Source organism: Cyphomyrmex costatus, unplaced genomic scaffold (genome assembly GCF_001594065.2).
Source record: "Cyphomyrmex costatus isolate MS0001 unplaced genomic scaffold, Ccosl1.0 scaffold159, whole genome shotgun sequence".
NCBI lineage: Eukaryota > Metazoa > Arthropoda > Insecta > Hymenoptera > Formicidae > Cyphomyrmex > Cyphomyrmex costatus.
Window position 1 is genome coordinate 974,417 of NW_017275598.1, and position 26,340 is coordinate 1,000,756.

At 35.8% G+C, this 26,340-nt stretch overlaps 1 protein-coding gene across 1 annotated transcript in view; it reads right to left on the reverse strand.

Moving 5' to 3' along the window:
* Positions 1-14,997: 14,997 nt before the first annotated feature.
* The window catches only part of LOC108771498 (uncharacterized), a 98,234-nt gene continuing 86,891 nt past the window's right edge, over positions 14,998-26,340 (reverse strand). Inside the window, exons 11-19 of the mRNA XM_018536815.1 lie at positions 25,395-26,167; positions 25,144-25,235; positions 24,015-24,601; positions 22,472-22,718; positions 21,810-22,055; positions 21,378-21,558; positions 20,903-21,108; positions 16,227-19,846; positions 14,998-15,342 (exon numbers count right to left, since the gene is read on the reverse strand). Of these exons, the coding sequence (XP_018392317.1) occupies positions 15,250-15,342; positions 16,227-19,846; positions 20,903-21,108; positions 21,378-21,558; positions 21,810-22,055; positions 22,472-22,718; positions 24,015-24,601; positions 25,144-25,235; positions 25,395-26,167 (6,045 nt within the window). The 3' untranslated portion in view covers positions 14,998-15,249. The remainder of the gene's footprint in view (positions 15,343-16,226; positions 19,847-20,902; positions 21,109-21,377; positions 21,559-21,809; positions 22,056-22,471; positions 22,719-24,014; positions 24,602-25,143; positions 25,236-25,394; positions 26,168-26,340) is intronic.

Consider the following 26,340-nt stretch of genomic DNA (forward strand, 5'->3'; position numbering starts at 1 on the left):
TAGGAAACTTTGATGTCATTATACGAAATAAAATGGCAATTTTTATAATTTTTATTTCACTCACATTAGTTTCACAATTACCTCAGAAACTGACGGTATGACTAAAGTTTAAAATTGATCTCGAATTTGGACATGCTCCCGCGGGGTATCATATAAAATTTTTGTTATATGTCATGCATTGAACAGTTATATATTGAAACATAAAAGGATGTGATTTATCACGCATAGTGTCGGCCAACTGTCTATTTGCCATCGTTAAACATAACGCATCTAGCAACAAGTTCGTTTGCTCCATTGCACATACAGTAGTTTCGAATCATTTTGAACGAAGGCCAACGACGCACGAAATATACCTTTTGTCGCCCCACATAAAATAACACCATATTTTCTCACTCGCATTAAATGGAATTTTACAAGTTGATAACGAGAAAATAAAAGCTATAGACGCGACGAAAATGTTAAAGTTGTATTTTCGTTGAAATTATTTCATGCGTTCCAGTGAGTCATTTGGGAAACTTGTAAATGATAACGTTTATTGGACATTTATTTTATATTCTCACGTTCTTCGCTAAACTTTTGTGCAAATAGTTTTACAGGAAAGTATAATAATTTTATCATATATTGATTTTGTATACACGTAAAGAACGATTTTGCTGAAATATCTAAAAATTTAACAACTACAGATCCGAAAATAATTTTGTTGGATCAACAAAATAATTATGTAGGAAATTCTAGCATAATGAGTAATACTGCAAAAAAGTTTGATATTCTAACAGAAGCTTAAATGTTCTACATAATTATTTTGATAGTATAGCATAATTATTTTCAGTTCTGAATTTAGCTAAATATTTAGATATTACAGCAAAACTTTTCTGTGTATCAAATCTTTTATTTGAGAATATTTAAACACTGTTTTTTAACGATAATATATCCTTGCAGGAGTTTTATTATTTTACTTCATGGTTTTATTGTATATTTTTATCAAAAAGACAGACGTATATTATTACGCATTTTTGAGATTTATTTGGTATGATAGTGAATACGGCTGAATTGTAAATAGCAAATACATTTGAATACGTTTTTGTCTAGAATAATGAGAAGGATAGAATAATGCAGTCGAATCATTCTCGATGCGAGGTGACAATGATTGGAGATTATGGAAATATAATTTAACAGATGCAAAAATTCAACCTGAGCATGCTAAGATGGATGAAGAGATTGTAGAATTGCGAGATGAAAAAGTAAAAAGATTTGCAGCAACGTCACAATTGCGATTGCATTTTTGCGACAGAGTGACGGCACGGCACTAATCCTTTTTGGCTGAAAGCCCGTCACAAGAAAAGTACCGAATGCAGACTGGTACTTTTCGGTACACGCACAAATCTGCATGTCATCCTGCTACCTGAAAATTATACGGCTTGCTCATTCTCTTTTTTTTTCATCCTCTCTCGCAATTAACTTCTCGCGGATCCTTTGACCACTATTATTGTCGATTCACATACAGTAGGTACATCACAAGTTGTCGAAAACGTCGGCCGTTTTCATTTTGCGCGAGTCATTGATGTGGGTAATTTTCGATGTTTGCGAACTGCTGAGAGCAATTGAGAGTGCGAGTTAAATTCCCGCATAATGAGAGCAATTTTCGATATGCGGTTATCAGGGCAACTATGGAAATATGCCGTGAGCAATTTTGTCGACCAAAAAATTATTAGAGAAAAAGATGATGTGTGCTCTTATTTTGTGTATTTTTTATTTTTAGTTTATCCAAATCAATAATATCGCAAACGATTATTTATTAATTTAAGTTTAATATAAAGCACATTTGAAACGGTTAAGATAAACTTTCCATAAAATTCAAATAGCTTGAATTCATAGGAAATTCTGAGATATATAAGTTTCTTTTTTCATGAATATGTTCTCGTAATAATATATACTCTTAATCCTGTCTTCGTAAATGTTTGTCACAAATGCTTCTTTCCTGCTTATCTTTCCCGTAGATATCTCTAATCTCTATAAAGATTTCTTAAAATTATTAAAAAATGACAACTACAAAGATTTTTTTAACGAAAAATAACGTCGTGTAATGTTTTTTATTAAAAATTTTAGAGCCCACATTATTCCTAATTAGGATGTTCAATGTACATAAAAGCACACACATTGACAAAATTTAAATTTAATTATATGTCCCAAGTTTATCTTTTCAAAATCGAAGAATAGAGTATTTTAATAATTAATTGAGGGTATAATTTACGAATTTTGAACCACGTTATATTTGACATTGAAAATCACATACGAAAAAACTCTGATATACCTACTTCATAGATAAATATCAATTATCAACATGAAGATCGCACTAGAGTGTGGCAGCAATTCTTTCACAACTTTGATACTTATTTGAAAACAATTTAAACATTTTTTACAAGAGATAGTGTTAATTGTATAACAGAATTTTAAGTGATATAGATCTATATTAGCAGTGTAAGGGCTTATACGCATTTATTATATTATATTATCACATTGTTCTCTGATATTCTAACTGCGATATTATTATGATACCAAATTACAATATGAACTATGCAATATACAGTTATACAATGTTAAATTAAATTATTATGTTACTCATGATAATTATATAGATAACTATAGGTTTAAAAAATTGTAAAGATTAAAATTGACCGATAGGATTAGTATACGTATATTTGTGAATGACAATATAATATTTTAATGCAATAAATTTTCAAGCTAAATAAATTTCTAGTGCAAATTACGATTGTGTTATCATGTGTGCACGATGTAGAAATATCGCGTTCAATCGTCAGCGTCTCGGATCTCCGCGAGGATTTCCAGAAACAGGCATACGTGATTTCCGGCGTAACGCGTTTGTTCTACCGGTTGTAAATTTCTCGCTTACGAATTCTCGCTTCTTGTGGCGCTTCTTGCGAGGCGAAGCACCATGTGCGTGCTAACTTCCGCTCTGCGCGTGTGTGCGGATCGCCCTATGACGTCATGCGGCCGGAAGGAAGAACAGGAATTCTATCTTGAATTAGCGATCACCGGACGTTTCCTCGTTTCTGGTTTTGTTTTCTTTTTTGTTACGTATGCAAATGCTCAGAGGTTACTGCGATTATTTAATAATCAACGCATCGGAATTTCTGTTCATAATAATTACCCCGAGATAGGAAAAGGTTATTCAATTCATCACACAATTTAGATTAACTGCATTCCAAAATGTTATTGGCTTATTAACATATCGGATTTGCGTTAAACTATAGCAGCAGTACAATTGTCATTAATTTACACGATAATTCTCTCATTCTATTTAAATATGTATTAATTGATAATGAAATTATATGCAGTAATTACGCCATGAGCTTCTAGGCATGATTTTTACTTTAATATCGTATATTTTTTATATTAATGAAAAGAATCGAATCTAATTGGAAAATGCGAGTTTACAATTTTTATATAATTTTATTAAAAGAATACTCTCTTTTTATATTGTGAGATTTTCGATGTTATCGCAGAAACATAATTGATGTGTTGAGAATTATCAAACGGCCAAAGTGGGCGGAAGGTTTGCGATGAAAGAATAATTGTGTGAGAACTTCGCGTAGGAATCTTCCAATAAAAGATAATAAATTGCATCTCTTGTAGGTAAGCGTAAATTGAAATATTTATCTCGTGAGAGAACACTGGCGGAGCAGCTGCACCATATTTAGATTGAAATTCAAAGCGGCCTGTAGGTCAAAAGATCACATCTACGTCTTATTTTTTCGTTATAATAACAGGGTAACCTCTCTCGAAAGAGAACAGGTCAGAATGTGCGAGAGATTTCTTCGTGATTTTCGCAAACCCTACGGGAAGGGCTCGCCAAGCTTTTAAGCTGAAAGTCTCGAAGTTTACGTAAAGCTCCTGAGAATTGACAATGCTCGAGAGTTTCCGACGACTCTCGTAGGTCTAGTATTTTTCTGTCGAGGTTGGATTTCTATCCCACTGCCCGAGAACAGAAGTCGTGTTTTATAATTCATAAAAGTTAAAGGTTAACGGTTGGTCAATCTTATCGGACGTATAACAGAGCTGTGTGACATTTAAATGATCAAAAATTCAGAACTTTTTCCGGTGATCGAATGACATTGAGAAGTGCTGCCCTGAAGTTATTTTTAGCGTTTTTCCATTAGAATAGTTCAGCTGAATATTTTCTACGGCACCATTCAAAAAATGCGAATTTATGAAAATAATAATGATGTAAGGAATTGTTTGTTCTTTTTCAACATTTCTCGTAATTTTGTTCTAAGATTGCTACTCATATAAATTTAATTATTCTACGAGAACCTACACGAAAGAAATGGAGATCTCTTGAAAAGTTTGAAAGGTCGACAGAACGGATATTGGAAGACCAGAAGCGAACGGTTGAAAACTGTAAAAAAATGCATTGAAAGCGAAAAATGTTTTCCACCGTGCGGAATCATGTGAAAAGAAAAAAAATTAAACTGCCACAAACCTAAGATGTGTTTAGATGTTTAGTCAAATCAAATGAGAACAAAGAAATATACATTTTTATTATAAATTTTTGTCGTTATAAAATGTATGTGTTTGTACTTGAGGTATTTATTTCACATGATTTATCACACGAAATAATATATATACATTTTTTTACATGAAGTATTATTATATTAAAAATTGCACTGTTAAACGTTATTTCATAACAATTTAGCCTGATAAGATGCGAAAACTTTGATACTGGAATATTAAATATTTTTAAAACACAATGAAATACAATAGAGACGAACGTACTTTCATGGCAGAACTTTTCACATCAGCAAACGGTATGAAAGCGGTATCGGACGTACCACTCTGGGGAGAGTTGGTTATGTATATTATAGGCAACATAAATTAAAGTTCTCAGGCATCGCTAGTAATTACTGTTTTGTGTGAGTTTCAGTATTTTCCGAGTTGCGTTTATCTGGGGCTTTCCTTTACAAACTTCACATTTCTCTATTTTTTTAAAATTTGTATTTTTAAAATAGAAACATATTTCAAAATTCTTCACATTATATTATATATTTACTTTACACATTTTAAAATGTTTATTAGCATCATTGTTAAATTAATGATCAATCTAATTTAAAATATTAATATTTTAAAGTATAAAGAAACGACGGTCTAAATCGAGCGGTAATAAGATTTTTTATATATGAAATAAATTTATAAGTAGTTTACAATGTTAGTTGTACTACAGACTAACATTGTAAACTATATAAATTTATTTCATATAAAAAAATCTTATTATCGCTTGATTTAGACCACCGTTTCTTTATACTTTGTATTGCAAAACGAGCGAAATCTAATTATTAATATTTCAACTTGTAATTTGCGATTGCGACAAACTAAATTGGCGCAGTTTGTAAAAATGCAAAAGTTTGCATATAAATATTATTAAGATTATTAAGATTATTAATATTTTGAAAATAAGTTTACTTTTTTATTTTAATATATTCTTGATTTGTCTAATTTCTATTTATAATTGAATATATGTATATTATCAAAACTTAAGAAATTATGAGAAATAGTTTAAGAAGTTATAAAATTACTAGATTTTAACATAATATATATATTTAATGCTAAAACCAATGATTATATAACGATTATTGAATATTATTTATATGGATTATGTAGTAATCGTTATACCTATATAATTTATTATATATAACTTATTATGAGCAAACGCTGTTTGCTCATTGATTATTTAAAACAAAATAAAATGTTAATTTTAACTTAAAGACGCAAGTAGGTTTTCTGAGACATGCAAAAATGTTAAAATTAACATTTTATTTCTTACAATGTATAATTACGATAATAATAATTAATTATAATCAATGATTTTAAATCCTAAATATCGATAAAGTACTTTATTTAGGATTCAAAATCACATCGATTATAATTAATTATTATATATTAAAATTTCGCACAAGATATCTTACCTTGTGGACTTTTATCTTTTCTTCTGCGACGACACTTCTGCTTTTCCTCGTCATAATTCGAGGACGAAGAGTCATCGAAGTCCAGAAACTCGTGATTTTCATTCGCTGGCTTCTTCATCTCATCTTGCCTCCTCTTCAGCAGTTCGTAAACTCTCTTGAAGTAATCCTTGGTGATATCCTCATTCGATTTATTTGTTAGCGAAGTCTTGCCGTTCAAATAGCCGAAATCGCTATCGGAACCGTCGTTGTCGTTTATCTTCGAATCAGAGTCATTTGTGCGCTCTTCTAGTTCCTCACTTCCGTCGACGATCTTGAAGGTGTCGCTCTTCTTCACGTTTGAGCGTGTATATAACTCTCGATAGTCTTTGAAAGCGTTCTTCGAAGGGATCGAATTGTACCCGAAATCTAGGGAATTGACATTTAACGCGGATACGCTGCCAATGTCATTGCCGTGATTTTTCACTTGAATTTTGGCGATAATCGGTGATTGACGTTCGTTCGTTTTTTTTTGCCCGACGAGCAAGTAATTTTCTTGCAAACTAGTCCCGGGTCTACTGTCGTTCGTCGATGAAGCGTCGCCGTCGAAAACTTTCGCGACGGCTCTTTTTTTTGTCAACAATTCTCCATTTTCCTGACGAGTCCTTTCACTTCGATCGTAAAATGGATCCATGCAGTTTCTTAAGTTTTGGCAGACCTTGCAAGTGCGCGAGAAGCAGAGATCGCGTTGCAGGTCCTTCCATCTCGGTTTGCTCATGAAGTCCTCTTCAGGCACTTCTCTTTCCGATTCCCGACGAAGTCTCTCGTTCCTTTTCCGCTCTTTGTATTCTCGCCAGGATTTTTCTACGTTTTCGTGGCTCTTTATATGTCTCAGGGGATTTGTGAGGTCCTTGGTATCGTCCGCGTTAGCTACCACTGCCGTCATTTGTCCGAGCAGAACGTCGCTTTTGGTTTTTCGGTAGACCTTCCTTCTATCCAGATTCGACGACTCTCTCTTTAGCTGCGATTTCAATCGATTTTCCGGTTCTAAAGCTTGGACTAGAGCTTCGCTCCTCGAGCGCCGATACTTACGTGACTGTCTTTGAAGCTGAGAGTCCTCGGAGGATTCTCTACAGTTCATTGGTTTCTCCTTCTCCGTTTGTCCGTTGGACTTTAGATTCTCTCTCTCGATCACCTCGGGATTGAATCGCAAAATACTCGTCTCACTGCGCACCTTTCGCGTCCTGTAGTTCTTTTGATTTTCCTCGTGATTGTAGTCCGAATATCTTTTCCTGATCCCGGCCTTTTCGATTGGTACGGAAACGTCAGCGCGCACAGCCAATCTTGAACACGCCTGTTCCATATTCATCCGCCGCTGTATTTTTTCGCGTAGGAACGCTCTGATTCTCACCAACTCCTCCTCATTCATGTTATCCTTTATCTTGCCAACGACTCTATCTCCCTCGTTCGATTTAGAACTCTCCTTTGCTGAATTCTCCGTCGGAATTAAAGCGCTTCGAGTTGGTAAATATGACTTCACTTTCTTATTTTCTCCATTCGAATTCTTACCTTCGGAATTTACCGTATTGTTTCTCTTCAAATTATGATTCTTCTCGTTATGTTCAATGATGTCCTTGGTTTCACTTCCGCTGTACTCTTCCTCGCGAACTAAACTCAGCAGAGACTCGCTCTGACTCCTTAGGTACGCTTTAACCTTTCTACATCTGTCCTTGGCGATCTCATCCGGAGTTCTCCCGACCGTATTACGGGTACGCAGATCGCTCATGATTTGCTGTCGGAGATAATCCCCTGCGGAGTACCTCTTGAATCCCGCTGCTTCTTCGATGTTTCTTTCGAGTTTTGCCTTCATCGTCGGATCTTCCACGGCGGACGAGTGTCTCTTTTTGCCTCGTCCTTCTTTAATATTAACGTCGCTTCGAGATTTCCGCGGCGCAAAGTTGCATGTACCGAATTTGCTGCTGAAGCCGTCGATATTGCGGTTATTCTGAAATGGCGTCACGACAAACGAGGCGGAAGATGTCGACGGAGAGGACGTTTGCTCCTTGCTCTTCGAGCTGCTCCGAGACTCGTCGGTGGGGTATTGTTCATGAGTTCTTAGGCCCTCCTTGAAGGAACCCCTCGCCCGTTGCGCCGTTCGGCCGGTGGTCTCTATTAGCAACCGGCCATTTTTGTCCAACAGCTGGATGACGGGCAGCGCGTCGGCGGACGTCGTCAGTTCCCATTCCCAGTGCAGCGGTTTCTGCAGCTTCAGCCGAATGATCGGCTCCGCCGGTTCGCCAAGCTCCGTGGAATCTGGACCGACCGGACTGGAAGTCGTCGCGCTGACGATCGGATGGGCGTTCTTCATGGTCCCGGTTCTTCTCCCTGGTTCGCTCGTTCTCGCTCGAATAATCTGCTGGAAAAACTGCTTCCTCGCTCGGCCGCTGATCGTCCCGATTAATTTCTCGTCCCGAACGGGTTCGCCGTCGCTGGACTTCTTAACGGATCCTTTTTGCCTCGATGAGTTTTATGGGATTCGAGAAAGATCATCGGCTATTGTTCCGTTTCGCCGAAACGCGCGTTTGTTCACATTTGTCTGATAAATTTTAGTCTCGGAATGAAGCGGTTTATGTAATAATAATTTTGAACTGCAAATGATATAAAATATTGTATATTATTATATATATAATAAAAATTATAATTTATATTAATATTTTATACTCTGAGAAGTAATCTTGTATTTTCCAATTAATATCACTAAGAAATGGACAAAAAAAGTTTAGTAGTATCACTCTGATCGCGAAAATGATATTGTAGGTACACTTCACACTATTGTTGTTCATGCTTCGATAATAATTTCTGATTTCTGTGTCGCGTGATTTAGAATTGCTGTCGCTCGGCCGTCGTTCGCTTAGCGATAAACTTCGAGTGAAAACTGCAGTCCCGTTTTCCGTGTGACCGCGAACAGTATAGTATAATATGTGCTCTCACGCCGTGGCATTCGAGTTGCGGCATTCACTGCGCGATCACATGATCGACGAGGATTGCGAGACCGGCGGGTTGCCGGTTCGTTCGCTTTCGCGGGCGCGTAGTCCAAGTTCGCACGCGTTACATGGCGTTATGTAACGCGACCTCGCGGACTTGGCAGCCTGTCAAATTCGTGACGGCGCGGGGACTCGAGTCAACTTTCTTTCTTCGCAGTTGTCTGGGTGATGGCAGAGAAAGAAGGGAGATGTATGCACACACACATACACACAATTTCGCGTCACATCTCACGTTAAGAGTGGATTCGTGGAAGATCCATCGTTCGCGCGTTCCAGCATACCGCTCGTAATTTGCAAAAGCAGACGAGTCGCTGCACTTGCGAAACGATACCACACGTGCGAGCGTTTATGTGCATCTGTATCGCAGCGGATAACATTAAATATGTACATGTATACGTCTTGGCGGTGTACGTAAGTGATCAAATCCTCAACAAAATGGTTCTTGTTGATAATTTTAACTTCTTTTTCAGTAAAACGTGCGAAAAGTGAAACGTTACTTATTTGAAGCGTTTTACGTCAATCAAAAAGATCAAACGTCAGTTAGTCGACAACACACGCGTTATGAAACGCCGTGAAAATCGTAGATCCAATTTTCCAACGCTTCTCAAAACACATGCACTCTCGAGGAAAATTGAGCATAAAAGGATTCGAGAGCAGAAAATATTTTTAATCGACCGCGTTTAATTGCACATGAGAGAACTTTTTTTATAGTTCGTTCGCCGAATTGGTTTGTTCGTTTGGAAATCGCGCGAAATCAATCACAGACTTCACGGTCGTCGCTTCTACCCGCGTTTGACGTTTTCGATCGGTCGATCGGGGGAATATCGATTAATTGTCGCGTAGACTCGTGCGGCAGACCACCGCGGACCTCACTGAGGAATCGACACAGTGCGAGAAGCGGATCCGGGGCTGTGCGGCGCGGCACTACTGTAAACGCGCCCGGTGGCGTCATACCGATCCGAAAATAAATCCCGCGGGATCTATCGGGTAGGGTGCAGGAATTCCGGCACGTGGGACGTGTCACGAATATCAGCGGAGTCTCGCTTGTGTTGTTCTCGCACAGGTGCGTGCATTTAGGATGCGTGGGCGAATCAGACGAACTGAATCGTATTCGGTTCATTTCGTTTCGTATTAGAACTAGTGAATTAGCATAGATTTCGTTCAGTATGTAAAGGAATTAAAATTATTAAGAAGAAAACATGGTGTGAGAAATGTGACTTTGCAAAGGATCTCTTAAAACGACATTATTTATAAAGAAATGGTTATAAAGAGCTTTCTTGCGTGTGTGGATTATTAACTCTTTTATTTTTCACTATTATTCTGAAGATAAGGTAATTGTCTCTAAATATGTTATTAAGCAATAATTAGGATGTATACCTTGTAAAAAATGTTATTTTTGTTAGACGGAAATAAGTTAAATAATTTATAAGTGATTTGATGAATCACACACACAAGTGAAATTATATTATGAAAATACGTTCTGCTGGAATGCGTAGTATATATAAATAAATGTAAGATTAATTTTAAACTTATGTGAGCTTAGAAATTTATATATTTACGCAAACAGCTTAAACTCTATTCTTAATAACATTGCGATAACTAATACGAATTTCAGATTTGCCTCAGTACTTGCTATTTCTTTTATTTATGAACTCTAATTTGCATTCAAGTGAATTTTGTTTCACGTCAAAATGTTGAGCAATCAGTAACTGGAGAATGATGAGTTGGAAATAAATGAGTTTTTGCGATGCAAATTAAGAAATCTTATTTTTATATAACTTTGAATTAACTTTGATTAAAGTCGAGAATTTATAAAAATTCAGGTTAAAGGAATGGTTATTATTTCGAGACACCCTTTATACATATTTGCTGCCAAATGCAGGTCGATCAAGACGGTGATGTCGGCCAACAGCTACGATCGAAGATGGATGCATCTCAAGGATGGATCAATGCCCCGCGAGAAATTTGTTTACGATCGATTGTGGGCAGGGTCGACGAACATAGATGCATACATCTATCGCAAGTGTGTACAGGATTAGACTGTCTAGCTATGTCAATTTTGTACACTCTTCATATTTTTTTTTTTTTTTTACACACATCAAAACCAGTAACTGCAGCTATCATAAAATTGGACGTCGTAGCAGAAATCACTCTGAATAAAAAGTAAAAAAGTTTCGTGCTCTCTCGCAAGTCAAAAATATTTAAACTTTTTTCAAATTTACATTGTGCAGCGTGACGCAATTCTGGTAAGCAAGGTTCACTCTAGTCGAAGTTTTGGATTAGCATAATATTTCCAGATCCGCATAATACTCCTTAGGAACGCGCACTTTGCGCGATTCGCGAGTTGCATTTCCCATTTTACATATACGACGACGAAGAATATTTAACTGAGGAATGCACATCCCTCCAGGTGCGCGTACTGCGTGTATGTATCTCTGTGAAGTGAATCACTTGCGAGCGAGGAATATTTCAGCGGCGGAGAAACGCGTATCGCGCAATGTCAGGTGTCATGAATAAAAAATTGGCCGGTATCCTTTTACGATCGTGCATGCCCGACGCCGATTTGCGATGCGGTGACCGCATCAAACTGGTTCACGCGTTGCTCGGTTACTTGTAACAGGCTCTTTATTTTTACCCAACGTGCCCTGGATATCGTAGAGAGTTCTCGCGTCGCGCTAAATTCGGATAAGGAAACGCGCCATGTACATTCTTTCGGAATTTGCGCGTTCGTTGATCGACACGCCGAATCAAATTCATCTCGTGTAATTGCGATTCGGATCGTGAGTCGGATATCCTTATCTTGATTCGAGTAAGGTGTAGAAATCGATGACTGACATTAATAGAGATGGAGTAGAAATTGCGCGATGTCTCTCTATATTTGCGCTCAAGTAAAGTTCATCGCGTGTCATTAACCGATTAGCCGCGGGCCGCCGTTAAGCGGCGCGTTTATATAACTTGAGAGGAATGAGTCAAGAGGATATATAATTGCCAGAAATTGTCACCTTAGTCATCTCCAGAGATTATTTTTACCCGTACGCATTGCATCAAGGCGTACATTTCTGAGAAAATGCAGATTTTAGCGGAAAAGAACATATATATTATCATGCTATTCTAATAATTATGCTTCTAATTACGATGTAATAAAAATACATATTTTATTAGATACGAATAGATTAATTCGAAGCTTACTTTTAATAATAAACACAAAACATAAAGTTTATGAATATTATATCCTGAAAAAATGACAAGAACTGAAATAAATTTTTTTATGTCATAAGCGACGATGATAGGACCGGCGAATCACAAAAAAAATTTTATACAGCATAAAAAATAATAATTTATTTTAGCATTCAGCGGAAATATAAACGTACAGTACTGGGAATTACATCTATCTGAACGAATATAAACGAGAGTTGTGTAGTTCGACAACAAATTGCATTACCACGTATTGCTCCAAGCATGGAAATTGGCATACGTGGTTTTTTTTTATTATTTATGTATAAATCTCTCCTAAATACATTATAAAATACTATTAATGTCCTTTCGCTACCTAAAAATGCATCCAGGGAAAAGAACGATGAAATTGTTCTAGATTACTCCTTTACACATGGTCGCTTTTATTCTTTCCTATACGTTACTTCTAACAAATATCCTAACTTTATTTATTAGTTATCGAATGTACAGGATATTCTCTGTACGTGACATCTTAGTTGTCACGATTTGCTAATAACAAAGTGTATTGTAAATATTGGATTTACTTATCAGAAATAATTTAAAGCGCAGCCTCCTCTTTAGGATGCTATCAGTGTAAACTAAAATAATCAACTTCGGTGGTTATATTAAAATTAATTGTTATATTGTATATCACTGATATATTTATACGAAAGCGTCGTTAAAAGCGTCGTTAAAAAGGAACCGCCGTTCTAAAATGTATTGCTTCCTCCGAAACAAGAAATGCATTTTGTTTAGAATGCACAATGCACATACACCGAATCTGTATACTTGAATAAATCTATCTATACGTCAATTAATGTTATAAAATGTACGTATACTCAACGGAGAGATTGCTCACATAGCATTTCACAGAATCATCACCGTAATAATACTTACATTTATTACATGTAGTTATATATGGTAATAATACGCGTAGCAAGTATATATATATATATGCATATAATAATACTAAATAGTACAACAAGCATTTTCAGTATGGCTAACTGAGATACGTCACTTTTAATTCGCACAATGCAGATGCACTCGCCCGTACGATAAATCATAATACTTACAATAAGTCAACAGAACTACAATTTATTATGTAATTATAGGCGTGTTACATCTCGTTTATCGCGAAATTGCACGGTTTTTTTTTTTCAAAGGAAATTGCTATATCACGGTTACAGCATCGTCGTAAAAAGTACTTTCGTGACGCTCTGAATCCTTATTGTATAAGCTGATCAGAACCTGATAAAAGGGAATTATACATAATCGTAATAAATAATTTTTATTACATTATTGTTATATCGAATTTATTAAAAAACAGATTCAAAAGAGGATTAGTTCTATTACAATAAGATAAAATAATATTCGTTATTGCGAGAAACATTTAATATTGCGCGTTTTTATATTATAAATTATATTATTATAAATTAGTCATACATCATTTCTTAGTCTATTTTATGATAACTATTTCATTTAAACAGCTTGAAGGGAAATATATAATATGGTTTATTAAACTGATGTCAACGAAAGTTACTTTTTACGGCGCTTTGTATTTGCAAGTGTATTAAACCTAGTCATGTTCAGACTTAAGTTAATCCTGAAACCAGTCCTTAGCTTGGACCAGTCTGTACTAAATGAGCTGAGACACACGCGCGCAATATAAATAGTGCAACAAGTGATTTCGCTGCTATGCCATCCGCGTAAATTAGAGCAATGAGATACGCGCGATTTTCCCGATACACCGTGTCGTCGAAAACTTACAAGGAAGATCTCGACAATAACAGAGCTACAAGCAATCCTCTTAGAAATATGTAACTAAAATATTCACACACAGTGCTCAAAGCTAACGATACACGGAGCTCCCAAGGGAAGAATAGATCTACGCGAGATGAATTTTTAGCTTCTGTATAATCGTACACGTGCTCCTTTTGCACGTAGTATTTTCTTCATTTTTAATCTGAAGTAGTATACTCACAGTTTTATCTTGAATACATTATTTAACGATAAGACGAAGTCCTTATATTTTTTAAATGTTACATTTAGTTAAAACAATAAATATGTTACGACACGCGAATATTTGAGTAACGTATACGTTCAAGACAAGGCATTTGAAGATTCTTTCAGTCATTATTACTGTGTAGCCATTATTTGCCTTTGTTATAGCATTTAATTAATTTTTGGAACATAATTGCAGAAATAATAAACATTTTACACAGATATAAAAATTTTCTCAATATGCTAGATATAATTCCTAGTTACAAAATAAAATTCAAAAGAAAAAAGAAAAGAAATCTGTGTAATGTCGAAGAAATATGGAGTACTTTACGAGTTACAAATTGAACTATTGCTTAACGGAAAAGAAAGTATCTTTCCATCGCGTAAATATCTTTCCATAAATCGACCAAATTCATTCGTTCACGGTCGAGAATATCCAGACCGCGTTGCAGTTAAAGTACTCGAGCTAAAATAGTGAGTGGTCTGTTTGCCGAGCGATTCATTGTGATCCTCAAATCCTTTTGGAACACACGGAAAATTTGATCATTCAAATCCAATCGTCGCTTTCATCGGAATGCGCGTGACCGGCTTATTGGAACTGGATTTATGCTAGTAGTGTATCTCGCTTATTGGAACACTATTTAGCTGAACGAATAGTTTTTATAGATACATCAATGCTATATTTCTTTTTAAGGTTTTAAGATGTTATATAATAAATTTACGATGTAAATATAAAATTTGGATTTCATCGCGATGTGTAGAAAGAAAGAGAAGAGGTGTGTTAACATTTTGCGTAAATAAAAAATCGGACTTTATCTCTTCGAGATAAAATTTAAATCTATAGGAAACGCAGAGCTTATGTACACGCGGTGTACATTAACAGGCAGAAATTACTTTTTAGCAGGCATTGTGCAGCGTTGTAAAATCTATTCTTCGGTTGGTAGCGAAAATCAAAATGCTTACGCAAGGATTCACGCGATATAACTTCTTTGAGACTCGGAGCAACGACGACTCGTAAAGGCTACGTGTGTTATCTATATAGTACAGTAAATTACGAGCTGTGGGGTTTCTGGTTTTAAAACGAAGCGGTTAATACCTGAATTCTGCACGTGATCTGTTACGTGTATCTGAAAAGGGAACAAAATAATTTATTTTTCGGATATAATACTACGAATTTATTTTTAAATTTAAATTTTATTTATTTCAATAAAATTTTAATTTAAAGAGCTTATAGTTAGTAAAATTAGGAAAGTATTATATTCAATAAAATGTTCAAGAATTTCTATAATTATAATATGTAATGTATGAACACACAAAAATTCTCGTATACAAAAGCATAAATAACTAATTTACAGTAACAAATACTTTAAAGCAAACAAAGTGTCTCTTATAGATTTTTGAATGCTGAAACTCGATAATATTTCCAGCAAGTTAGGCTTTTGAAATAATTGAGGCTTAATACGTAAAAAAAGATTTTTTTGTCATTATTTTTATAAAACAATATTACCTTGAAATTTTAATTCAAAAGTCACGAATGTATCGTTTATTTCCTATAAAATGCATTTTTTTTAATTTTAACATTTTATTTTTTAGCCAAGTTATGAAAGATTAGGAAAGTCATTAAATCTCAATTATTTCAAAAATCTGATATGTTGGTGACATTTTGCTTATCGCATAGTTTCCAGCATTAAAAAAAATTAAAATGTTAGAGATACGAGTTTGACTCCCGAGTGAGATAATATTTTTCGTGATAATAAATTTATTTACTGATTTTCAACATATTGAAATTTTGTAATAGGATGTCGATAGAGTATCAAATTATCAAATCGCCTATCAATTTAATTTATGACAGTAATTCAATATCGCAATCAAGCTTGCGTCTCAAGACCGAAATTTCGGCGCGCAGTTTGAAATGCTTGATTTAAAGCAATTAAAAAAACATTTTTTGTACTTGTGTAATTATTATTAGATACGATTTATTGAATAATGCAATTAAAATTTTGCTACTAACCTGAGTTACGGCTTCTCGTGGTCGGAGGGTACCTTTTCCGACGTTTAGCGGTTTCTCTGATTTTGCGATTTCGCGAACAAGTTTCTGATTATTGGAATCCTGCGAGGACGGTATTCCAGGGGCTTTCCTCTTTTTCAACGCATTTGTATCGGAGTCTGTAATTCCCGCGGATTCGTCTTTACCAAAAGTTTCTGAGTGAATTACGGTGAAGCCGCCCAGGAACTGTACCGACTTTTTCGCGGTCTTAGTGAACGGCGCACGTGTCTCTTTATCGGACATATGCGAGCCGCTCTTTTCATACTTCTCCATCTTCGATCCTATTTTTATCGTTTTAAGGGTTGAATTGTGGAAAGGATTTTCCGGGACCCTCGGAACAAACGTCGAAGGTTGAGTTTTGTTGGACGTTTCGGGAAGGTCGCAATCGTTTGATTTAACACTCTTGCCTCCACCTTTCGTTTCCTTTTTCTTCATTATTACACCTTTCGGCCGCTGCGAATTCTTCGTGGCGAGGGGCACCGCTTGGCTCTTCATGAACTTACGCCTAGCTACTTTCTCCCTATCGTTAATTTTAGAATGTTTCTCGACGGTCGTCGCGTCGCACCGAATCTCGTAATACTTAACGAAACTCCTAACTTTACCCGGGGTTATCGTTACAATGTCGCGAAACGATTGGTCGTTACTTATGTTAGCTACGGGTGTTACGGCCCTGTTATTGTCATTATTATTATAAGGGTTTACGGAAATAGTTTTCCTAGCTATGGCACACTTATCGCCGCTATTCATTGTATCCTCTACTAATACTAATGCCGACCGATTCGTGATCCTGCTTCGATCATCATCGGTCTCATCATTCGCGATTACTTCATCAGTCTTTTCTTCGCTGCGAGTATGAATCTCCCTCGAAGCTCTTTCGTGCTTTCTGCCGTTTTCCAGGCTATTCTTGCACGATGCATCTGCGATCGCCTTCAATTCTCTACTGTCGAAAATCTTGTTCATTGTCGCAGGTGCCCCGATGGAAATTCTCTTTTGGGATTCGTTCTCTTTTTGCCGCCCGCACTCAATATTAGTTTTCTTAAGTATTGTCTTGAGAACACGAATATCACGTGATTTTTTAAGCTCTCGATTGGTAATCTCGATCGCATTTTTTATGTCTTCGGAGGTTTGCCTAATTTTCATCTTTACATTGATCTCTTCTTCTAATTTAATATCCGATGAATTTTTGCCGATCATCATTTTGGCGTTATCTTTTGCAACTTCACTTTTGATGTCGCAGGATTTGTTAGAATTTTTAATCTCAATATTTTCATTTTTTATAATTTTCTCACTGATCGTTGGAGTGTCGTTCTTGAGATTTTGAGGCTTTTTTCTAATGTTTATTTTCATGCTATTTTCTTCCTTTATAATTTTCTCAACGATCTTTATATCATTATCTACATTAGTAATTTTGGTATTTAGAAGAACGCTGCAAACCTCGTTTCGAGATTTTTCCAAAGATTTAGACGCGTTCTCCTTTTCTTTGGAAATTTTTCTATCAATCGCAATCGGACATGGTATCTTTTCACCTATCTTTGTTGCAAATTTTTTATTCTCGGGACTCACTATTTTTAATTTTATGTTATTAAAATTGCAGAGAAGTTCATTCAGCACGTCATTCTTTACGTCACTGGCACTTTTATTCTCTGATTGTGTTGATTTTATGTTCGAAGTCTTGACGATTTTTTCTTTTATTTCCTTAGAATTGTTCAAAATTGTTTGTTTCTTTGTATTTATTTCTGTCGTATTACTTAAATCACGCGAACGTTCACTTTCTGTCATAAAATCTACATCTAATTTCCGAATTTTATTTGATGTTTTATTAGTGCTTAATTCTTTATCAATGTTTGAAGTTACAGAAATTATGGCACAATTCATCGAGATATTTGTTGAATCATTAGATAGCATAGTTTCCAAAAAAGAATTTTGCTTAACTTTCACGGGAACATTCTTCGCGAAAATATCATGATTATTCTTGGAATCCTCGGAAGAATTATTTTTTTTCTTATTCTTTTGAAGTAGTCGAGTTTGTTCAATTTTATCTGACTTGTTTATAAGATTATCAGTGGAAATGTTCCTGTTCGATCCACCATTATCATTACATTCGTTTTGGAATGACTCATTGGATAAGAATTTTTCATTCTTGGCAACACACTTCTCTTTGATGTCATCGCTACTTTTTTTCGAAAGCATTTCCTCTTCTCGGTGTGTTATTTTTGTCTCTTTTTCAATTCTGCAAGCTGTTTCTAAACTGTTATCTATAAAACGAACGTTTTCCACGATTCCTGAAGAAGTATTACTTTGATCCACTTGTTTTACGTCACTTGTAATAATTTTTCCCGTTATTATATTTTTCTTCTTGGTTTTGAGAATCTCATCGCTGGCCTGCACGTTCCGCGGTATCAAATCGGAATCTTTCTCTCGAATTTTCTCGCAATTAACGTCATTATTTCTATCGTTACAATACATTTGTGGAATCTCCTTTAATTTCACGTCAACTTCGTTTACCTGCATTATAAAAGGATCGTCTTCTCCCGTCGCGGAATTTCTTTTGTCGACACTCGACGTGTATGATTTATCTCGTGCATTGTCGCAGCAATCTTTTACGTCCGCGAATTCCTCTCGGATCTCAGTCAGTTTCACGGAAGAAACGGTGCTTCGTTCACCGGTTTGTTCATTGTTGAGAATGGATTCGTGGCTCCGCAAACTGTTACATGGCACACTAATTTTTACATTAGAGTCGCGTTTGGACCGGGAAGAACCTGGCGATTCGATCATGAATCGTACCTTCGTGCCTACGTGATACTTCGATTCGTCATTATTATCGAAAACATTATTATAATCAAATGATCTCTTATCATTTGCTCCCTTATCGTTTTCGTTCGTGCTATCTTCGAATCGGTAATCGTCAAACTTCCGAGAGAAGTCATCATCAAAAGGATCCCTCCATTTGCCTAGACACTTTTCGAACGGAAGACTCGTCGTTGTCACACGAAAACAAACGTCATCGCCATCATCCAATATGTGCGCTTTCGTCGATTCTTTCTCGTGTAAATTTTGCGAGTTCCTAGGACCCACGGATTCGTTTCTGTTCCATGTATCGGACACTACATTCTCGAAATCGTGCAGAGTGAAAAAGAGTGGTGGATATTTGTCGATTTTAGGTAACACGACGTTGTGAGAAGATGATTTCGATACGATTGACTTTGGAATTGGATGATTGTTTGCGCTGTTGCTCGATGTCGAGTTGTCTTCTATGGATGTCGTATTGTCGCGATGCTTTACTTCGATCATCCTCGACGCAGCGACGCGATTCTCGCGATGATGTTGCTTGGTATCGACTCTTGGACAGTTTGCCGAAGTGTCGCATTGCGGCTGGCGGGTTTTGACATATCCACAATTGTTTCGTCGACATTTTTCCAGTAAAAGCGGCGGCTGCGGCGGCGGACGTTTTTGCTGAGATATCGCGATGTCGTTCGTGGTTTCTGTTGCACCGTTGTTCGCCACCGACGATTCGATCGGCGCAATCTTGATTTTGCGTTTCGTTCGCCGCGGTGGCACAGGTGGTTTGGTCGAATTTCCGTTATCTGCCATAGAAAAGATTTGGGATTTTAGAGAAAGATTCTTCAATTTCGATAGAAAGTCGAAAAATAAGATTTTAATAGAATTCGAAAATGATACATTATTTATGATATTGCTATTACATTTGCTATTCTTACAATTGTACATAATGCAAACGATGATATATCCTTAGCGAACGAATTGTTAAATCTAAAACTTAAACACGAGAAGATAACCACGACGTCAGACTGTCCGAGACATACTAAAGATGATTCCTTAGAAATGACACAGACTTCCCCTTCCTGGGACACGGTCAATACCAATGCTTATCTATTGTATAATTGCCAAGTTTTAAATTTCTGTTAGATATATATATTTTAGCTATCATGTTAGATATATATTATAATTTCATTAAAAACAGAGACATGAAAACGTTACGTAATATTACTTGAATTCAAATGTATTTTATTGCAACATAATGTTTGAAATTTATTGTACCCTGTATAAAAAATATATAATATTCTATATATTGTATATTATATAAAAAATATGAAAGCATATATATATTATATTTATATCTTACTTAAACTTTAGTCGATTTAAAGAAATAGATTTAATCAACAGATATTTTACTTTATTTTTGTATAATAAAATTATATTAGATTTGCTCAACAGTAAAAAAGATTATTCTTATTTTCGCAGTTCTTTCTTGATATATTTAATTTAAACGACCAAGAGTTACGAACTTTAGTAGCTCTGACAAGGGCTTCGCTAATCGGATAACAACAATTCGATTACATTCGAAGCGAGGGCTACCGTATGTTCGGTACAACCATATATGGCATAGTAGAAATAAGTCATTTCGCAAATAGAATTTTTTATGAGATTCCGTCATGTGTGTAGTCAATAATAATAGAAAATGTAATAACTTGTCGAGAGGTTTTTACGTTGACAAAATTTTATATGCTAATATGAAATACGCGAGTATTTAGATATTCGGATTATATCTAGTAGACTTACCTATATGAAAACTTGGCGACTTGTCCTACTGACGTCGAAATCTTCTATTGATAGCAGCATGCTGGCAGATTTTAATGCGTTATTGTCAACGAGATCAGTCATGTACAGGCTGTTGGTATTATTGTGATTGCCCATAGCGCTAGATGCGGCACTACTATATGCGCTTGAAGTATTCTGTACCGACGCTACATCCGTGGTTTTTTGAACGATCCACTTGTTCATCATGCTAGACGTTTCCGCTTCCGATGACACGTCAAATTTGATATCACTGTGAATGAGATAGAGAATGAAAGAGTTAAGACTACGGAAATATAGCGAAATTCTTTTTTTGTACGGAATAAAAGTAATTATATAATCTGCAAAATTAATCAATTATATTAATTTATTGAATCGAGAGAAACAAATAACGTAAAATGCTGCATGCTACGCATAATTTATCCGAAACTATTCGCTAAATAAATTGTTGCAAGACGTGTTTAAACATTTTCTTTTAGTAAATCGTTAAATATAATATTATATCGTCTGAGAAATACTCACTGTAAGTAATTGTTCTCTACAGAGCCCTGGTCTTGGTCGTTTCTCGATTCCAAGCTTTTTCGAATAGCAGGCTGCGAAAGAACCAACTCGATCGTTTCAGACGAGCTCTGCAGCATCTTCAGAGCATCTTCATAGCGAAGATTCAACAGATTCTGTCCGTTTATTGCTACAATCCGGTCACCTGTCGAGAAAAATTTAAATAACGATATTTAATTTTGTACATATAAAATTAAATTTTCATTTATTTATGTTACTTTCGAATTCAAATCCATTTACTTGTTTACGTATCGCATTATATTCTCTTATTTTTTAATTTATCCATTTGTTATTGTATATAGCTAATTACAATGATGCGTTGTAGTTAATTTTATCTCGACTGTGAATAGATAGATGCTTTTAACTTGAAATAACATAAACATTTTACTTCCGAACCTTTGTTTACGTTTCCGGCCATATCGGCTGATCCGCCAACGGAAACTGCCTGAACATAAACGCCACCGTCATTACCCTCCATTACTTGCAAACCTATACTACCACCGTGGCCGCGTTCCAATTTGATCGTATGTAAAATTCGTTCTTCGGCGAACGACAGCTCTTCTAAACGAGCCATTAAAGATGCAGACATCGATTCATCGTCAGGAATTCGGAACGTTTCGTCATTGGTTCGTACATCAGCATCTGTCACGGCAAAAAATAGTCGTGAATTTTAAATAAAACTTTTATTTCAACAATGATGTTTATGATAAATTTAAATAATAAATATAAATACAATATGTTTGTAAGATATAAAAATTGTTTGGAAATAACGATGACAGAATCAGCTAATTAAGTATTTAATTTGTTTAGCTGTTAAACATTTTATTAATAGAGTGCTTGACAATTTTTATAAGCACTTATAAGAATATTTTTAAATGAAAATGACTCATTTTTTTGAAACTTGTAGAACTTGCTATATTTAATCATAATTTCAAAAATAATTTTTAATTCTATATAAATACAGTTAATTAAAATTATTTTTATGATCATTGTAATTATAAATTTGTATAAAAAAAATTCTTATGTGAAAAATATATTTTTACATTATTTATACTTACTCAACACGTATGCTTCTGGCATGGGTGATTCGGTAGATCGTGCAGATAGTGATTGAATAGACGATTCGGTGTCGGACTTTAGAGACAATGATTCCGTATCGTCGGTAAGCGCGGTATCTTTCTGAACTAAACTGCTATAAATCGCTCGCGTTCCCATTTTCACACCCAATCGACGCGGCAAGCTAGGTGTACGAAGACCACTCGACTGCTTCGGTGCACCGTAATTCGGTAAGCTAGATGCTTTCATCTAGAATGATAACATTGTCTCATTAAATAAAGAAATATGAAATAAATATTTAGAAAATAATTAAGTCGAAAGTTTAATAGCAGATTTGGATATTAGTAATAATGAGAGAATAGTAAATAATAATAAAATTTACAATAAAAAGTTTATGAGAATACGGCTTGGTCCTTCGTGCGTAAAGTTTCATACATATTTTATATTTAAGTTAAATATAAAATAAGTAGTTCCAACTACATTTTGAATCATCTTCCGCGAAATTTCTTTAGATTCCACCCTTCTATAGATCGAGGTAGTCCCTACTCCAATATCATTTCCAATTTTTTATATTGATTGGAACTTCAGGTAAAAACCATCAAAAGATCAAATAGCTCAATAGATCAAGAGCACAAGAAAGTACAAATTCTTTCAGAAATAAAATAAGAAAACTACACAGTCATGTTGGACAAATAAAAAAACAAAATTATAAGTAAATTGAAATCAGAATTTCATTTTTAATAATCAATTTTATTTCTTGGCTTGTCCAACACGACTGCGGTTTTTTATTTTATTTCTGAAAGAATTTATACTTTTACGCTCTTGGTCCGTTGGGCTATCCATTTCAACGGTTTTCATCTGAAGTTCCAATCAATGTGAAATATTAGAAATATGTCATCAGAGTAACAACTTTATCTCCAGTCAGAAGAGTCAGGTTTAAAGAAATTACATTGAGGATATTTTGAAATTTGTCGGAACATTCGACTTTAACTGAATACATGCGACATTTTACGCACAAAGTACCGCGCTGTACTTTAATTAGCCAAATATTGTAAACTATATTTTTAATATCAAGAGTCTTGTTAGATTTTCTTTTATTTAAACAATTAGGTACGTATGCGAAACGCGCTTTTATCAATAAATTCCTCGGAAACTTGCTTTCATTTTTAACATTCTATAGAATATGTAACGTGAATATATGTTAAATACACGCTAACGTTGTTATAAGCACGTTCCGAATATGAACCTTAAAACCTATTATGCAATGTGCTCTTTGTTTCCTGTTTCTTGCTTTTTACCTTTTGTTTTCTTCCATCTTTGCAACCGTTTTATTGAGAATTATATTTCTTACCACATATTTCTTGTTTCTTCCTAAGTCTGTTACCTTTTTTTATCTCGGGCGATAGAAACAAAAAACGGAATAAGAGGCGAAAAAACAGGAATCAGAATACACAGAATTGTAGAACACAAGTTTAAAATACAATTGATAATTGTATTTTATAACAATCGATAAAATACATAAAATGTAACTAACATATATACTACCTTTTGCAATGTCTTTTTAATGTCTGATACATTCCAAACTTCATCCGGAACAGGGAACTCGTTCTTTCCCGATAGTCGAACTTTATTAATAGCGGCGTATAGTTCTTCAGGATTATTAGGTTTATCTAGTTGGTTAATGTTGTTTGACATAACTTTTGGGAGTGAATATGTACATTCGATTTCAGCCTCGTCTAGACCGGGACAGCCGTAGAGTTTGTCATGCTCCGGTTTTGTTTCTTTAGGTTCTAACAAGATCTTGTGCGGCGTCGTTAAGCCTCTTTCCGATTCATCCTCTGTGTCTCGCGATTGACCTTCTGGTTCTAATCGCACGTTTACTTGTGCGTAAAGAGCATCCTCTTCGGATGAATAAAAGGCTGGTTCGCGACCAGCGTCCTTCGTTGTCGTCACTACAATTGGATCTTTCTGTGGATTTTCATTCTCCTTATTTTGGTATTCCTCTAATTGCATCGGATAACTTATTCTTTGCTGTACTTTAACCGCGCTCGCGATTGTTATCTTAGTTTTACTATCGATGCTCTTGGGTTTCAATGGTGTAGATTTTATTTCCGTCAGGGGTACTCCAAACTCTGAAAAATAATGTAGATTGTTTTTTTTTCTCGATATCTTTAAAAATGTTGCAAGGAAATAACATCTTACAAAAATTCTTGAGAATGGAATCTCACTTTAAAACAAAAATGAAAATTGAGTCAGTCTTTAAAAAAAGATTGACTTAATTTTTAATCTTTAAGAGCGAAATTACATTCTTCAGAGTAGGATTTGTTTTAAAAGTTTTAGAAAATATATTAATTGTCGTACTTTAAAAAGTATGAAAATTTGACAAAAATAAAAATATGACCTAAATGAAAAAATGATAGCAGCAATTAAAATATTAGATTAAAAAAAAAAGTTTTATGATTTGTGTCAGATTATTCGTACAATCATCGCTGATAATTGCGGACAATTTTCTGCGATATTTACATTTTAAAAAGATTTCCATAAAAAAGGAAAATCAAGATCCTTGTGATAAAGTGTCACGATTTAGCTAGTTTTCTGTGTCGCGTAACTTCCGCGGAAAGTTCAAGTTCTAAACGTTTCAGCAAGCTTAATCGGCTGAAAAGAGCGCGTGTACCTTTAGCGAGGCCTTGAAGCGACGTGAGCTCCGAACGAAGTCTGAGGAAGAACTGATGATGCAGGGACGTGAGCTTGAAGGCGAAGTAACTTCTAGAAAATAGAAAAATTCTTTATGTAAACGTCGTTATTGTAAGCGGTAGAGGGTGGCGATGAGGCCGTACGATCGATACACATTTTCGAGTGTTCGCCGACATTCGATTTAAAACTGTTCGTTCGATCGATCTTTGAAATTACGGCGAGTAAACTTACTTTCGATGATCCATCCGCAGTTTAAACTTGCAGCGTTTCCCATTCAGCTTACTGTATACCACCAGACAGCTCTTGCTGTAACTCAATGTCTGCACGTCTCGCCACTGAAAATGGGCCAATTCTGTTCTTTCCCTTGGCTCGCCCCCTCGTTCCAGCAACTTCAAGCCTTGAGAATGAATCGCCAGCCACACGTTGCTCTCCGTCTTTTTCTTGCCGCTCTTACTATTTTTGCTGTTATTACTGTTAACGCTATTAATATTATTATTGTTACTTTTGTTGTTGCTATTGCACGTTTCATCGCGGCATAAATCCGCGTTCTTCGCGTGCTCGTCCGAGTAGGGTATCGTCGGCATATTTTCGCGGGAATTTAACCGCGGGTTCCCGATCCTGCCATAGGTGGAACAGATATCCCGGGCGGATTTCTCCTTGCGATAAGCGTTTCCTGCACCGTCGTGCGACGACACGGCATCGCGGTTGTCGGACACGGTGCTCTTCCCCTTTCTCTGCCGCATCATCAGTTTCTCTAACTCCTTCGAGTCTACTGTGGCAATGTAGTAGTGCGAACCGTAATCCGGCAGGGACTGCGCGTGAGTTATGAACATCTCCTCGGCATTGTTCGAGTCCAAGCCACGGCGGTCGCGGTGAGCGCGGTGTAACTGCGCCCGAAGTGTATCGGCGTCGACGCAGGGCTGCGATTGATGCCGGTCCGCGCTCAATATCAAAGACTCCGGCACGTAGTGCTCGAGGAGGAAATAATCTCCACAGCCGTGCTCCTGTGGGATATACAATAGCTCTGATGTGAAACAGAGAAGTTGTATACGGATTATGTCAGAATTGTTGTTAACTCTGTCATAATAGATCAAAATAATGTCTCTGACAATCGACATTTACTTAAGCTTGAGAATGCAATCGTTGATCTTTGGTGTTGATAGTTGTTATTTAATAA